The 12,376-nt window shown below is 46.7% G+C and overlaps 1 protein-coding gene across 1 annotated transcript in view; it reads right to left on the bottom strand.

Moving 5' to 3' along the window:
• DNAH9 (dynein axonemal heavy chain 9) overlaps nt 1-12,376 on the bottom strand; it is a 636,923-nt gene that overhangs the window by 584,103 nt on the left and 40,444 nt on the right. The window contains exons 8-9 of the mRNA XM_060238867.1: nt 6,214-6,381; nt 4,991-5,107 (exon numbers count right to left, since the gene is read on the bottom strand). Of these exons, the coding sequence (XP_060094850.1) occupies nt 4,991-5,107; nt 6,214-6,381 (285 nt within the window). The remainder of the gene's footprint in view (nt 1-4,990; nt 5,108-6,213; nt 6,382-12,376) is intronic.

Genomic DNA, 12,376 nt, shown 5'->3' with positions numbered 1-12,376 from the left:
ACCGTGCATAACCCAAACGGCAGGGCCCTGTATTGGAAGTGGTCGTCCCCGACAGTGAAGCGTAGGAACTGTCGGTGGAAGGGATGGATTGAGATGTGAAAATACGCATCTTTCAGGTTCAGCGTGGCCATCCAATCCCCTCACCCCAAAAGAGGAAGAATATAAGGCAGAGTGGTCATCCTGAACTTGTCGCATCTTACGAATGCATTCAGAGCTCACAAGTCCATGATGGGCCGAAGGCCCCCATCCCTTTTCAGGACCGCAAAGTATCAGGAGTAGAACCCGAGTCGCAGTTGGTTCGTGGGGACCCTTTCGATGGCCTGCTTGAGGAGGAGGGATTGAACCTCCTCCGAAGGGTCTGCGAAGGAGTGGTAGAGATGAAAGTCGGGGTGGGAGGGGGGTAGCAGAATTCTATTCCATAACCCCGCCGGATTATGGATAACACCCAGTGGTCCGAGGTGATACGGGACCAAGTGGGGAAGAACCTGGCAAGGAGGATAAGGTCCGAGTCCACAGGGCCACCCAAAGATGGGAGGTAGTCAAAGGCCCTGCTTGTGCTGTTTGGTGCCCTTCTGCCGAGGGGCCTGGGCAGAAGGAGGGGAATATTTGGGCTTAGCCTGGTACTGAGGTCTGGTAAACGTCGCCTGTTTCGAACGCCACTACCTTTCCGGTGACTTCGAGTAGGGCTTCTTTTGCCATGTCTTCGGCCACTGACGCTTTGCTGGTGTACGAGGCCCCGAGACCCCCAGATTCCTGAACGTTTTAATACTTTTGTCCAGCTCCTGCAGGACCGAGTCTGTATTCGAGCTGAAGAGGCCCGTGCCATCGAATGGAAGGTCCTCCACATAGGCCTGCGTATCCTGCTGAAGAGCAGTGGACCGTAGCCAGGAATGTCTGCGGAGAGAGATGGCTGTAGTCAAAGCTTTGGCACACGTATCCCCCGAATGTTTGGCAGAGTTGAGTTGCTGCTTTGCCAAGATCATGCCCTCTTTCTGTAGTTTCTTGAGGGCAGTTCTGCTCTGCTCCGGAAGGGAACCCATGATGGTGGATACTTGGTCCCACAGGGCGTATTGATACCTGCCCGTGCAAGCTGCATAATTTGCAATCTTGACCCCCAGGGAACCCGCAGAGTACAGCCTTCTACCCATCGCGTCCAGCTTCCTGCCCTCCTTGTCCGGGGGTGTGGAATGGGTTTTCTTTTCGCCTTGGAGGACGACGACACCACTATGGAGTTCGGCTTGGGATGGACATAAAGAAACTCAGCCGATGATTCTTGGATCCTATACATATGGTCCAGCCTGCGAGAGAACACAGGCGTGGACGCTGGCTTGTCCCAAGAGGACTTGGCAGTTTGTAACATAACGTTAGTGAGTGGCAGAGCTATGGCAGTAGAGGTGTCCTGTTGGACAATGTCAAAGACTGTGTCTGTGACTACCGGCTGTGGTTGCACCGTTGGGAGGGAAAGCATTTGTGCCATCCTCTTTATAAGGTCACCGTAAGACTTAAGGTCTTCTGACGGCGAAATAGGCTGCTCCTCCGAGGTCTTCAGTGGAGGAGACGGCTCACCATGTGAAGAGGTCTCTCTTTCAGGTGACGAACCCTCCAAGGACCTAGGAGACTCTCCTGGGGAGTCAGACAACTCAGACTGCTGAAGCACCTTAGGAGACACTGGGGCGGCCGGTGTGGACTTGACCTTCACCGACGGGGTGCTCTGATCAGACTCCCTCCGACGCACCTTCAGGGGCTTCGACACCGACGGAGCCTGCTTCAGGGTTCGAAAAGACATACGGGACCGATACAAAGTCTCCGATGCCTGGTCCCAGTCCATCTGCCTCAGAGGAAGCCAAGGAAAAGGCGGCTGCATGGGGTAGGCCCCGTACAAGTACTGCCACTGCCGTTGGTTCCATGGGATCTGGGCTGGAGCTCCACGTGGCGAGCGATCCCCTTCTCTGTAATGAGGAGAGTGGCTGCTTGAAGATCGATCCCGACGCCGATCTCGGCCTCGAGCAGATGGGCTACTTGCGTGCGGGGTGAGTCGACCAAGCGGGCTTCGATCGGCACCGACACGTTGGGCCGGTTCGATCTCTGAGTCCGAGATAACTAGCTGGGTCGACCTCGATTCCAACAGGGTGCTCGGCTGGCGGACCAGAGAAGCGAAGAGCTTGAGTGGCGGAACGACCGGAGCCGTCGGACCCGATGGAGACACCGGGGACGACTGCGCTGCCGATTTGCTGTGTCTCTGCTTCTTGGACTTCTTCCCCTTGTCCGCAGGCGCCCCTTTGTCCTCCTTATGCCGCTTCACTGGCACTGAGGAATCCGAAGTTAAAGCCGAGCCTGACCGTTTCCGAGGGCAATCGGCATCGGAAAGGGGTTGGTCGATATCGACCGGTTTCGATGCCGACTGGTCTGACTGACCAGCCGGCTGTTCAGCCTGTTTCGACAACAGCCGACGCGGGGAGAGTGCCTGCTCCATCAGCACCGCCGCAAGTCGAGCCACCCTGTTCTTCCTGGTTTGCCGCGAAAACTTGGCACAGTGAGCACAGGAATCGGGCCGATGCTGCTCCCCCAGGCACAGCAAACACAACATGTGCCCGTCTGGTGGGGCAATTTTACTCCCGCACGAGGAGCAGCGGCGAAAAAATCCCCACCGTCTTTCCATACGAGGAAAGTTAGCAGCGGGAAAAACGAAAGGAGGGAGAGGGGGCCCCGAAGGGCGGGAAAAAAATGCCCCACTCTCCCGCAGCTAACAACTATCTATCTAACGACTAAACTAACAACTATACTATAACTATACTATACTACAACTATCTAAACTAACGATAATACAAGAAATAGCAAAAAGACAAAGTTCACCGACCGTAGCAGAAAAGATCGACTGATCAGCGCGGCAGACGGAAGAGAACTGGCGGGATGTCCACCCCCCTCCCAGTGAGCATGCGCGGTGAGGCTTCTGGGAATGCGCACTGGGACGTCGGCGTGGAAATCCGCAGCTTTTGAAGTTTACTGATCGCGATCGGCACTGGCGCCTACTCCCATCAGTGTGATGCACAGAGACCACGAAGAAGATCTTGAATCTCAACTGCTATACATTCAATGTGAGCATGCCAGAAATCTGCTGCCGAAGCTGGGCTTGCACTGGCTTGCAAAAGTTACACTTGTAGTAGCACTGCATCTGTTGCATACACAGATTAAACAAAACCCTGGACATCTGCCATGTTGCAAACACAGACTCTTTTGGCCTGCCAGTATCACATTTAAGTTTAACCCTCAGTCCCCAATATTTTAGTGTTCTGTCCATGAAACGTCCAGCCCCAAAACTGAAAATCCAACATATCTCTTTTCATTTATAAGAAACACCACAGAGAAGAGTTAACAACATACAATGAGCCACAAATTTTCTTGAAGATAATTCTTGCACAGAAACAATTTGTTGGGAGATTTATATCCCACCTTTGAGCCTACTAAAATCCATAGAACATGTAGAAAAACACCTACTTTTAACACTGGACTGAATGTTATATAGTGGCTTTCAGCCACATAAGGACAGTAGGAGCATTGAGTAACGTAAGAAGTTTTAACTTGGTGATATGTACTGATATTATTCATTTCGTATTTGATACTTATCATTCACAACAAGTTAAAATTGCATTTTACACGGGGAGTTTTTTCTTTCTGTTGTGGCGCATTAGTCTCTCCTTCGTGGTCCTGTTTACATTGTGACACAAACTGAAAGTTGGCACAAGGGGGGAAGTTGGTGATACAGAAGCTGTCAAGCTCCCAACACTGATAACGTAAGCTGTTAATTATGCTAATGCTGTATTACCCAAACCCCCATTAGCAAGTGATACCTAGAGCCATAGAGTTGGGAACACTAAAATGACAGAAGGAAAATTCCTTTGGGACAGGAAGGTCATCCCAAAGTGGGGGGAGGAGGTTATAAAAACTCTGGAGATGAAGAAGAGGGGTCTCTTCCATTTTAGGCAGCTCTCTGGATGCGCACAAGCCATGATGGAGAAAGTTTTCACCATAAGGCAGGGGGAAATGGAGAGGAGTCACAACTTAGGGGTGTAACTTCAACTGCAACTTCAAATAAACCTTGTCTGTTCTAAATCAAACATCATTTAGGAAGTACTTAGAGAAGGGAAATTGGACTGTGTGTTTTCACCTTTTCTGTTTCCTTGCTAAACCCAAAAATGTGAACAGAACTTATATATTCTTTTATTCCTTTTATTCCATTTTCTTATATTTTTAAATCTAATCTTTGGAAAATCTCCATGCCTATTCAGTCAAGCTATCTGAAATGTGCTACCAGGGAGGAGCAGCAGAGAAGGTCACTGCCCCTTGCTTGTAGAAAGGTAGCAGGAGGCGTGACAAATAAGCGGGGCTCTAAACAGACACACAATTCTGTCTGGCATGAGATACTCTTAAGAGTCATTAGTGGCAGTTGGCATGGCTACTCATTTGGTCATTGGCGCCCTTGTGGAATGAGGGAAAGTGGAAACTTAGAGTACCTGCAGGGTTCATCTGACCGCATGAAGATCCAATCAGAAGGAACAGGGAAGACCTTGCGAGCCTGTTTTTCCCCAGAACACTTATCCAGGTAAAAGTCCTGCTAACAGCAATTGAGTCAAAGCCTAATTCAAATGATAAAACATGTCTAAAAGTTTAAAACCTAAATTGGAATTAGGAGGAAATGGGTGGGGCCATGGCTCAGTGGCAAAGAATCTTCCTTTCATACAGAAGGTCTCAGGTTCAGTCCCCAACATTTCCAATTTAAAAAAAGATCAGACATTAGGTAATGTGAGAGACCTCTGCCTGAAACCTTGAAGAACCACCACATCTCAGACTAGACAACATTGACTGTGACGGACCAGTGCCATGACTCAGCATAAGACAGTGTCTTCAGGCACTTCTTTTGTAATAAAATTAAGGATTTACATATAGAAAAATAGCCCACAATTCCTGTGTGTTGCGGTAATAAAATGCGAACCTTGAAGACATGCTCCAAACTAGCCGCATCATCAAAAGCCTGTCCAAAAATGGCCACCAGTCTCCGGTCCATCTCTTCCACTTTCTCTTTAAAATTCTGCACATCATCTTCAAACTCCTAAAGGAACCAAGCAATGGTTACATGAATCAATGACACAGCTTATTGTCAGTTTGGTGTAGTGGTTAAGGTAGTGAGCCGCTCTGAGACTCTTCGGAGTGGAGAGCGGGATATAAATCCAATATCTTCATCTACCTCACAGGGTGTCTGTTGTGGGGGAGGAAGGTAAAGGAGATTGTGAGCCGCTCTGAGACTCTTCGGAGTGGAGGGCGGGATATAAATCCAATATCTTCATCTACCTCACAGGGTGTCTGCTGTGGGGGAGGAAGGTAAAGGAGATTGTGAGCCGCTCTGAGACTCTTTGGAATGGAGGGTGGGATATAAATCCAATATCTTCATCTACCTCACAGGGTGTCTGTTGTGGGGGAGGAAGGTAAAGGAGATTGTGAGCCGCTCTGAGACTCTTTGGAATGGAGGGTGGGATATAAATCCAATATCTTCATCTACCTCACAGGGTGTCTGTTGTGGGGGAGGAAGGTAAAGGAGATTGTGAGCCGCTCTGAGACTCTTTGGAATGGAGGGTGGGATATAAATCCAATATCTTCATCTACCTCACAGGGTGTCTGTTGTGGGGGAGGAAGGTAAAGGAGATTGTGAGCCGCTCTGAGACTCTTCGGAGTGGAGAGCGGGATATAAATCCAATATCTTCTTCTTATAGATCAGATTTTACCACAACTTAATTAAATCCCATGAACCATGGAGGCAAGGATCTGGTATCCTTTCTGAGCCCCCCCCCCCACTTCAGTGAAGTTGATTTCTAGAGTCATGTGAACAAATAGCTATGTGGGTTACAGATCTGTATTGCCCCCTTCCTCTTTCTTCCACAAGCACCAGCTCTGCTGAACAACAGGCAGGAGGGTAATCTAGCCCTCCTCCCCCCCTTTCCTCTTCTCTGTGAAACCCTGTGGGGCACTGGCTATTAATTCACATGGGTCCTGTGACTGTAGGAATCAGCTTTCCCGGGACTAGAAAGTACTGCTGGAGTATGCTCATCCATCGGCATTTCTTAGTGACGGACCACTGGCTTCAACCCACTATCTCCTGAAACTTCTAATGATAGATAAATACTAAATTCTATTATTTCTCATAGCACTCAAACCACCTACCTTATTGGCCACATCCAGACAGTTATATGTACGATCTGAAAATGCTATATAGACCTCTTGGAATTCTTTGTACATGCTCAAGACTTGCTGACTCAGAGCTTTCCCTTTTATGCCACTGAATTCCAATTTCTCCAGTTTCTCTATGTCCAAAGCGGTCATCAGAAGTTCCTACAGACAAGGTCAATTTGCACATAATATCCAGACAGATCAAGTCATAATTTCCCAACAGCTAGCACATACCACAACTGTACTGTATAGCAGAGGTGTTGAACTCATTGGCTACAAAGGCCAGATTTGACACAAATAGAACTTTGTGGAGCCGAGCTATGCATGTCATAAAATATGTCATGTAGCAGAAATATAAACTTTGTAAAGGATACAGTTAAACACAATTAAAGATTTTTTTAAACTTAAAATACAAACATGCTCAAAACTTGTGATATTTTGTTTAAAATGGAAAGATAGGGGAATAGTGGGATTTGGCAACACAAAAAATAAAACATCAAGAAAAAGCACAAGGATCACAGCAGAAACTAAAAATATAAACTAAAAATATAAAATGCTCTGAGCCTGGGAAAACATAAAATGGCTGGGCATTGCAAGCTTCTCCTCCCACCTCCACCTACTCAGGCTGGCAATGGCTCTTCAGTGTAATATCCCCCTTTGGCTATGGGTTCCTGGGCTAGAGTACTCACTAGGCACCAGTTCTTAGGCCCATTCAGCAGAGATAAGCTGGTTCAAAGCATCAACCCTTTATTTGCAAGAAAACCACTCCAGCAAACAACAGCTTCAACTGGCCTTACATTGGAAAGTGAACATGCTTAAAACTCTAGTGATACTTTTTATAAAAAGGAAAGGTGGGGAATAGTGGGATTTGCCAATGCTATTTGAAACAAAAAATAAAAAAGCACAAGGATCACAGCAGAAACTAAAAATATAAAATGCTCTGGGTCTAGGAAAACAAGAAATGGCCAGGCATTGCAAGCTTTAGCCCAACTCCATTGAAAGTGCAGCACACAGTTGCAAGGAAAACATGAAATGGATTTTCCATTAAGGTCTTTTGGCTCAGATAGACCAGTCTATCTCAATGTGGAGACCTTAATGGAAAACCCATTCCACATTTTCTTTGCAACTACAGTTGAATCAGGCAAAGACAAGGCAGAAGGAGCTGGGAACATTGTCAGCAGCCTCAGAGCTTCAAAGGGGGAGGGCAGGAGGGGGAGAAAATTGCCATGGGCCTTATTGAAGCCCTGGGCAGGACAGGTGTGGCCCACAGGCTGGGAGTTTGACAGCCTTGGTAGCAGTAACTTATTTAACGGTCATAGAACAGTTCATAGGAATCCAGATAATAACAAGTAAGAGGCAATACAATTATATTATAAAGGAAAAAGCAATCTAAAATTATACATAAACATCTAAAATCCTGAATATCTAAATGCATACAAGTAGAGTGAAGACCTATTTGCTTAAAATTTAAGCAACATTGGTGTTATTTTCCAACATTGCTGAGAATTCGCAGCCTCGGATAGTGCCAATATCGGGGGATGGGAAAATACTGAAAGGTATAAGAGGGATGGGATAGGAAGAGTGAAACTGGAGGGGGAAAAGTGATAAGGCAAAAAGAACAAGGTAGAGAAGGGAGTGTGCCATTGATGGAGGAAAGGGTAGAGACCTCTGGGGGAAGAATCGGGGGGGGGGGAGGGGACACGATGGTAGAAAGAAGAAGAAGAAGGGACTGTAGGGATTGCTAGAGGAATACAGGGAGGGGAGGGAGAAAGAAAAAGAAAAGGAAGGGTCAATAATGTCTTTCCTTGAAGTTGGTGGCTCAGTGGTAGAGCATCTGCTTGGGAAGCAGAAGGTCCCAGGTTCAGTCCCTGGCATCTCCAAAAAAGGGTCCAGGCAAATAGGTGTGAAAAACCTCAGCTTGAGACCCTGGAGAGCCGCTGCCAGTCTGAGAAGACAATACTGACTTTGATGGACCAAGGGTCTGATTCAGTATAAGGCAGCTTCATGTCTTCTACCCTACTATCCCAGTATTAGCCAGGGAATAAATCTGTGGAAGTTGCATATCATAGCAACAGTTTTGGTTATTGGAAAAAATATATTAACCATTCTTGCACAGGAGGACTCTATTCAAGACTAGTTGCGGGGAAGGGGGGGAATCCCACAAGGACAACACCCCAAATCATCAAACAGTACAAGGGCGCAGATAAGGACAAATCTGAAAGTAACTGAACCAATTTAGAACCATCCCACATTCGGGAAGAGCAACAAGAAAAATAAGACATTATCACAACCTCCAGCTGTCTCTGTCTCCTGATCACTGAAGTGGATAGGCTCCATCTCCTCATGCTGTAGAGATGACACTGCCCAGTCTCAAGGAAATGTCCAAGTTTTCAATTGCTATTTTCCTTTCAACAAAAGTGCAGGGATCAAGATTGCTCGGTGAGGTAGCTGATCTTAAATTGGCAAACCATCTCTCAATTACAACAGCTGGTTCTAGTGGAGGTGGATTATTTAATTTAATTTTTTTATTTATATCTCGCCCTATCCTGCAAAAGGGCTCAGGGTGGCTTACAACAGTAAAAACAAACATCAGAATGAGAACATCATAAAACAGTTTCAATAAATCAGAGCAGCACATTCAGAAGAGACAGACACTATTTCAGACATAAACAGCAAACATATAACAGCACGTATGGCCAAAGACTGTCAACTGTTATTTTGAACTGGGCACTTTATTAGAGGATCAGCAGGCAAAGCTCATATTCCTCTAGATAACGACTGAAAGGCTCTGTGTCTGAGCACTTGAGAATCCTTGGGAAGTGCTGACCAGCTACCCTGGTGGGGAAACCAGACTCCTCTCTTATAGCTTGACAGTCAAGAGGCTTGGTGTCCAATGGAATTGCTAATGCGCAAAGAATGGGAAAGAAACAAGATGAACTGGAAGTCCTAATACAGGAAGGAGACTATGACATAATAGGCCTTACTGAAACTTGGTGGGATGACACTCACAACTGGAATATTAGGATTCAGGGGTACAACTTATTTAAAAGGGACAGGCAAATGAGAAAGGGCGGAGGCGTAGCAGTATATGTGAAGGAGGTATATACTTGTGAGGAAATATGTGAACCGGAGCATGGCAGCTCAGTTGAGAGTTTCTGGGTAAAAACAGAAGGAGTAAGAAATAACAGTGATATTATTGTGGGGGTCTGCTATAGACCACTAAGTCAGGCAGAGGACTTCGATGAGATACTTCTACAGCAGATTGCAAAGTTCTCCAAGAGAAGGGATACAGTGATCATGGGAGATTTCAATTACCCGGACATCTGTTGGAAGTCCAACTCTGCTAAAAATGAAAAGTCAAATACATTCCTGACTTGTCTTGCTGACAACTACCTTTTCCAGAAAGTGAAGAAGGAAACAAGGGGATCTACTATCTTGGATTTGATTCTCACCAACAAGGAAGAATTGATGGAAGAAGTGGAAATACTGGGAACCCTGGGCAGTAGTGACCATGTGATTTTGGAATTTACAGTCTTAGGGAAGGGAAAAGCTATATTTAGTCAGACTTATGGACTGTTCTACCCATCCAATTATTTATCTGTCAATAGCAGCTACTACAAGGGGGGGGGGGGAATAACCATTTAGGCTCTAAGCATTAAATCCAAATGTGTGATAGTCTGTTAAAGCTTATTAGGCCTCCCAACTCCCAAGATTGCCTGTGGAGATTTTACTGACTGTCTGAGACTGCGGGGGTGTTCTTTGTGCCATCTGGCCAAGAATTACTTCCCTCTCAGGCTGGGATCTCTGTGAACTGTGTTGTAAATAGACCTTCAGGGGTGGGGGGGAGCCAGTGCTTTTTGGAATTACTTAACATTGTTCAGGCTTATTGCTCTCACTTCAAGCAAAGCCTTCCAAGGGAGAAGCATGCACTTGTAACACCAATAAAGCTTTCCTATGTCTTCATAGTTGAAACCTATCTGAGTGTTACTTGGCAAAGCCTTACAATATCAATACTGCTTAGGGTTGCCAGGTTCAATCTTGTCCCCGGTGGCAGGGATTTGGGGGGTGTTCCAGGAGGGGGCATGGGATGGATTTCAAGGAAGCTGCGGCTTTTAGTTTGCAAGATGTGAGCAAGGCTGTTAATGACAAGGCACTTTGGAAGTCACTAGCTCATAGGGTAACCATAAGTTGGAAGCAACTTGATAACACTTCACACACATGGAACATTATAGCCTACCTGTCCTTAAGCCATAAAGCCCATAAGCTTCACACACACACATACCTGTCATGCACACAGGTCCTTAAGCCATAAAGCCTATAAGCTACACTAGGACCACAGTAAGTATGCACACCCCCAAAAAACAGCTATTTTATACCAATAGAAAGTTCAGAATTAAATATTGTTATTTCAGAAAAGTCATATGATCCATGCTAGTTCTTGAAAGTTATTCTTCCATTTTTAAGGATTAATACTTCAGCTGGGAGAGAGCAATACTATTTCCAACAAAAGAAGTTGAGTCTCGAGAACTGATTTATGCTTAAGCAGTCAAAGTGAAAATCATAGAATAAATGCTGTTGTAAGAACAAAGCAGATCCTGATGAATTGTGGGAGCCATGCCCTATAAATACACACTGCAACACACTGCTGGCAGGATCTTTCTGTGCCTAGTTCCATTGTATCAAGACAACCTTCAGTATCTGTAATGTATGTGGACTCAAGTGAGAACGGAATGCGTGTTCCTGCCTAGCTCATTGGAGCCAGACAGCCAGAGCTCGGGGACTTGGGAACAATGAGCAGCACAATCCAAAACCCTGCTGCCATGCTCCAATCACGGGCCTCCTACTGGTTTGAATGGACCAATCAAACGCTTGCGTGGGAACATGGGTCTGTATATAGTTGGCCCTGTGGGCCCAGTTCAGCAGTCTTATGCTTAGCCTTACTACATAATCAATAAAGAGCTGATGTTTCACTACTACCTCGCCTCATCAATCCATAGAACCCATTATATTATAGTGGCGAGGAGGATGGGATCCTGGTGAGCAGCCCAGCCAGCATTGCATCGCGCATCGCTGCCCTGATCCAGCATTGCACTCTGCACCGCCACAACTGACAAAATGGCTGCTACGTCAGGTCCAATTCAAGCTTTTGATGTGGGCCGCCCAAAGAGATGGGAGACCTGGTTAGAGCAACTGGAGAACCACATCGACTACAACAAGGTCACAGGGCGCAAGAAGAAGGCTCTGCTGTTCAGCTCCTGCAGCATGGATGTCCTGGAGTTGGCCCAAGGTCTAATGGAGCCTGTGACCCTCAAGGCAGCCGATGAGATCATCACGGCCCTCATGACGCACTTTGCCCCACAACCAACTGTCCTGGCCTGCTGCCTCAAGTTCTCAGAGCACCGCCAACACCCTGATGAGTTGGTGGAGGATTTCAGCACTGGCCTCTGCCAGTTGTCACTCTGCTGTGACTTTCTGGTCCTTGATGAAGCGTTAAGGGACCAGTTCATCTTCAGCCTGTGAAACGAGAACTGAGACAAAAGTTGGTGGGTAAAGATGACACCGACCTAGCCAAGGCCATCAAGGAGGCTACAGCATATGAGAAATCGAGGAAGGAGCGAGCCACCGCCTCTGCGTATTGTGCTGTGGACTTGGACTCGGGGGCTGGACAAACTGTAATTTCTCTGAGGACTTTCTGAAGGTTATGCCCCGGGGGGGGGGGCAAACTGCAGCCATCCTCATTTGTGGTTCAGGACTATCAGAGACGGGAGATCGCAGTTAAGGGAGTGGGGTTTCCAAGGGTAAACTATGACTTCTCAGGACGGCTGCTCCTGATAGTCGTGGAAGTGGACTTGGGCAGCTTGTTGGGCCGAACATGGTTTGGGCCCTTAGGGATCCAAGTAACGGGATTAAATCAGATCCCCACATGGCCCAGAGACTTTTTTTATTATTTATACTTTAAGTTTTTTTTTTCCATAAAGCATATCACAGACATTCATTCCATTGAACGAACAAAGGCACTCATCCTACACCCTGTGCACCACCACCATGTATTCTTCTAATCTAAACTGCCTGTAACTTGATCGATTTAATTAGATGCTGGCATGCCAATTCCCCAGCCTGTGCGTCCCCGGACAGGCAAATCCAGACTTCAAGGTGC

The sequence above is a fragment of the Heteronotia binoei genome, chromosome 5 (assembly GCF_032191835.1).
Source record: "Heteronotia binoei isolate CCM8104 ecotype False Entrance Well chromosome 5, APGP_CSIRO_Hbin_v1, whole genome shotgun sequence".
Taxonomy (NCBI): Eukaryota; Metazoa; Chordata; class Lepidosauria; order Squamata; family Gekkonidae; genus Heteronotia; species Heteronotia binoei.
Note: the sequence above shows the minus strand (reverse complement) of the source record. Positions and strands in the feature narration are given on the sequence as shown.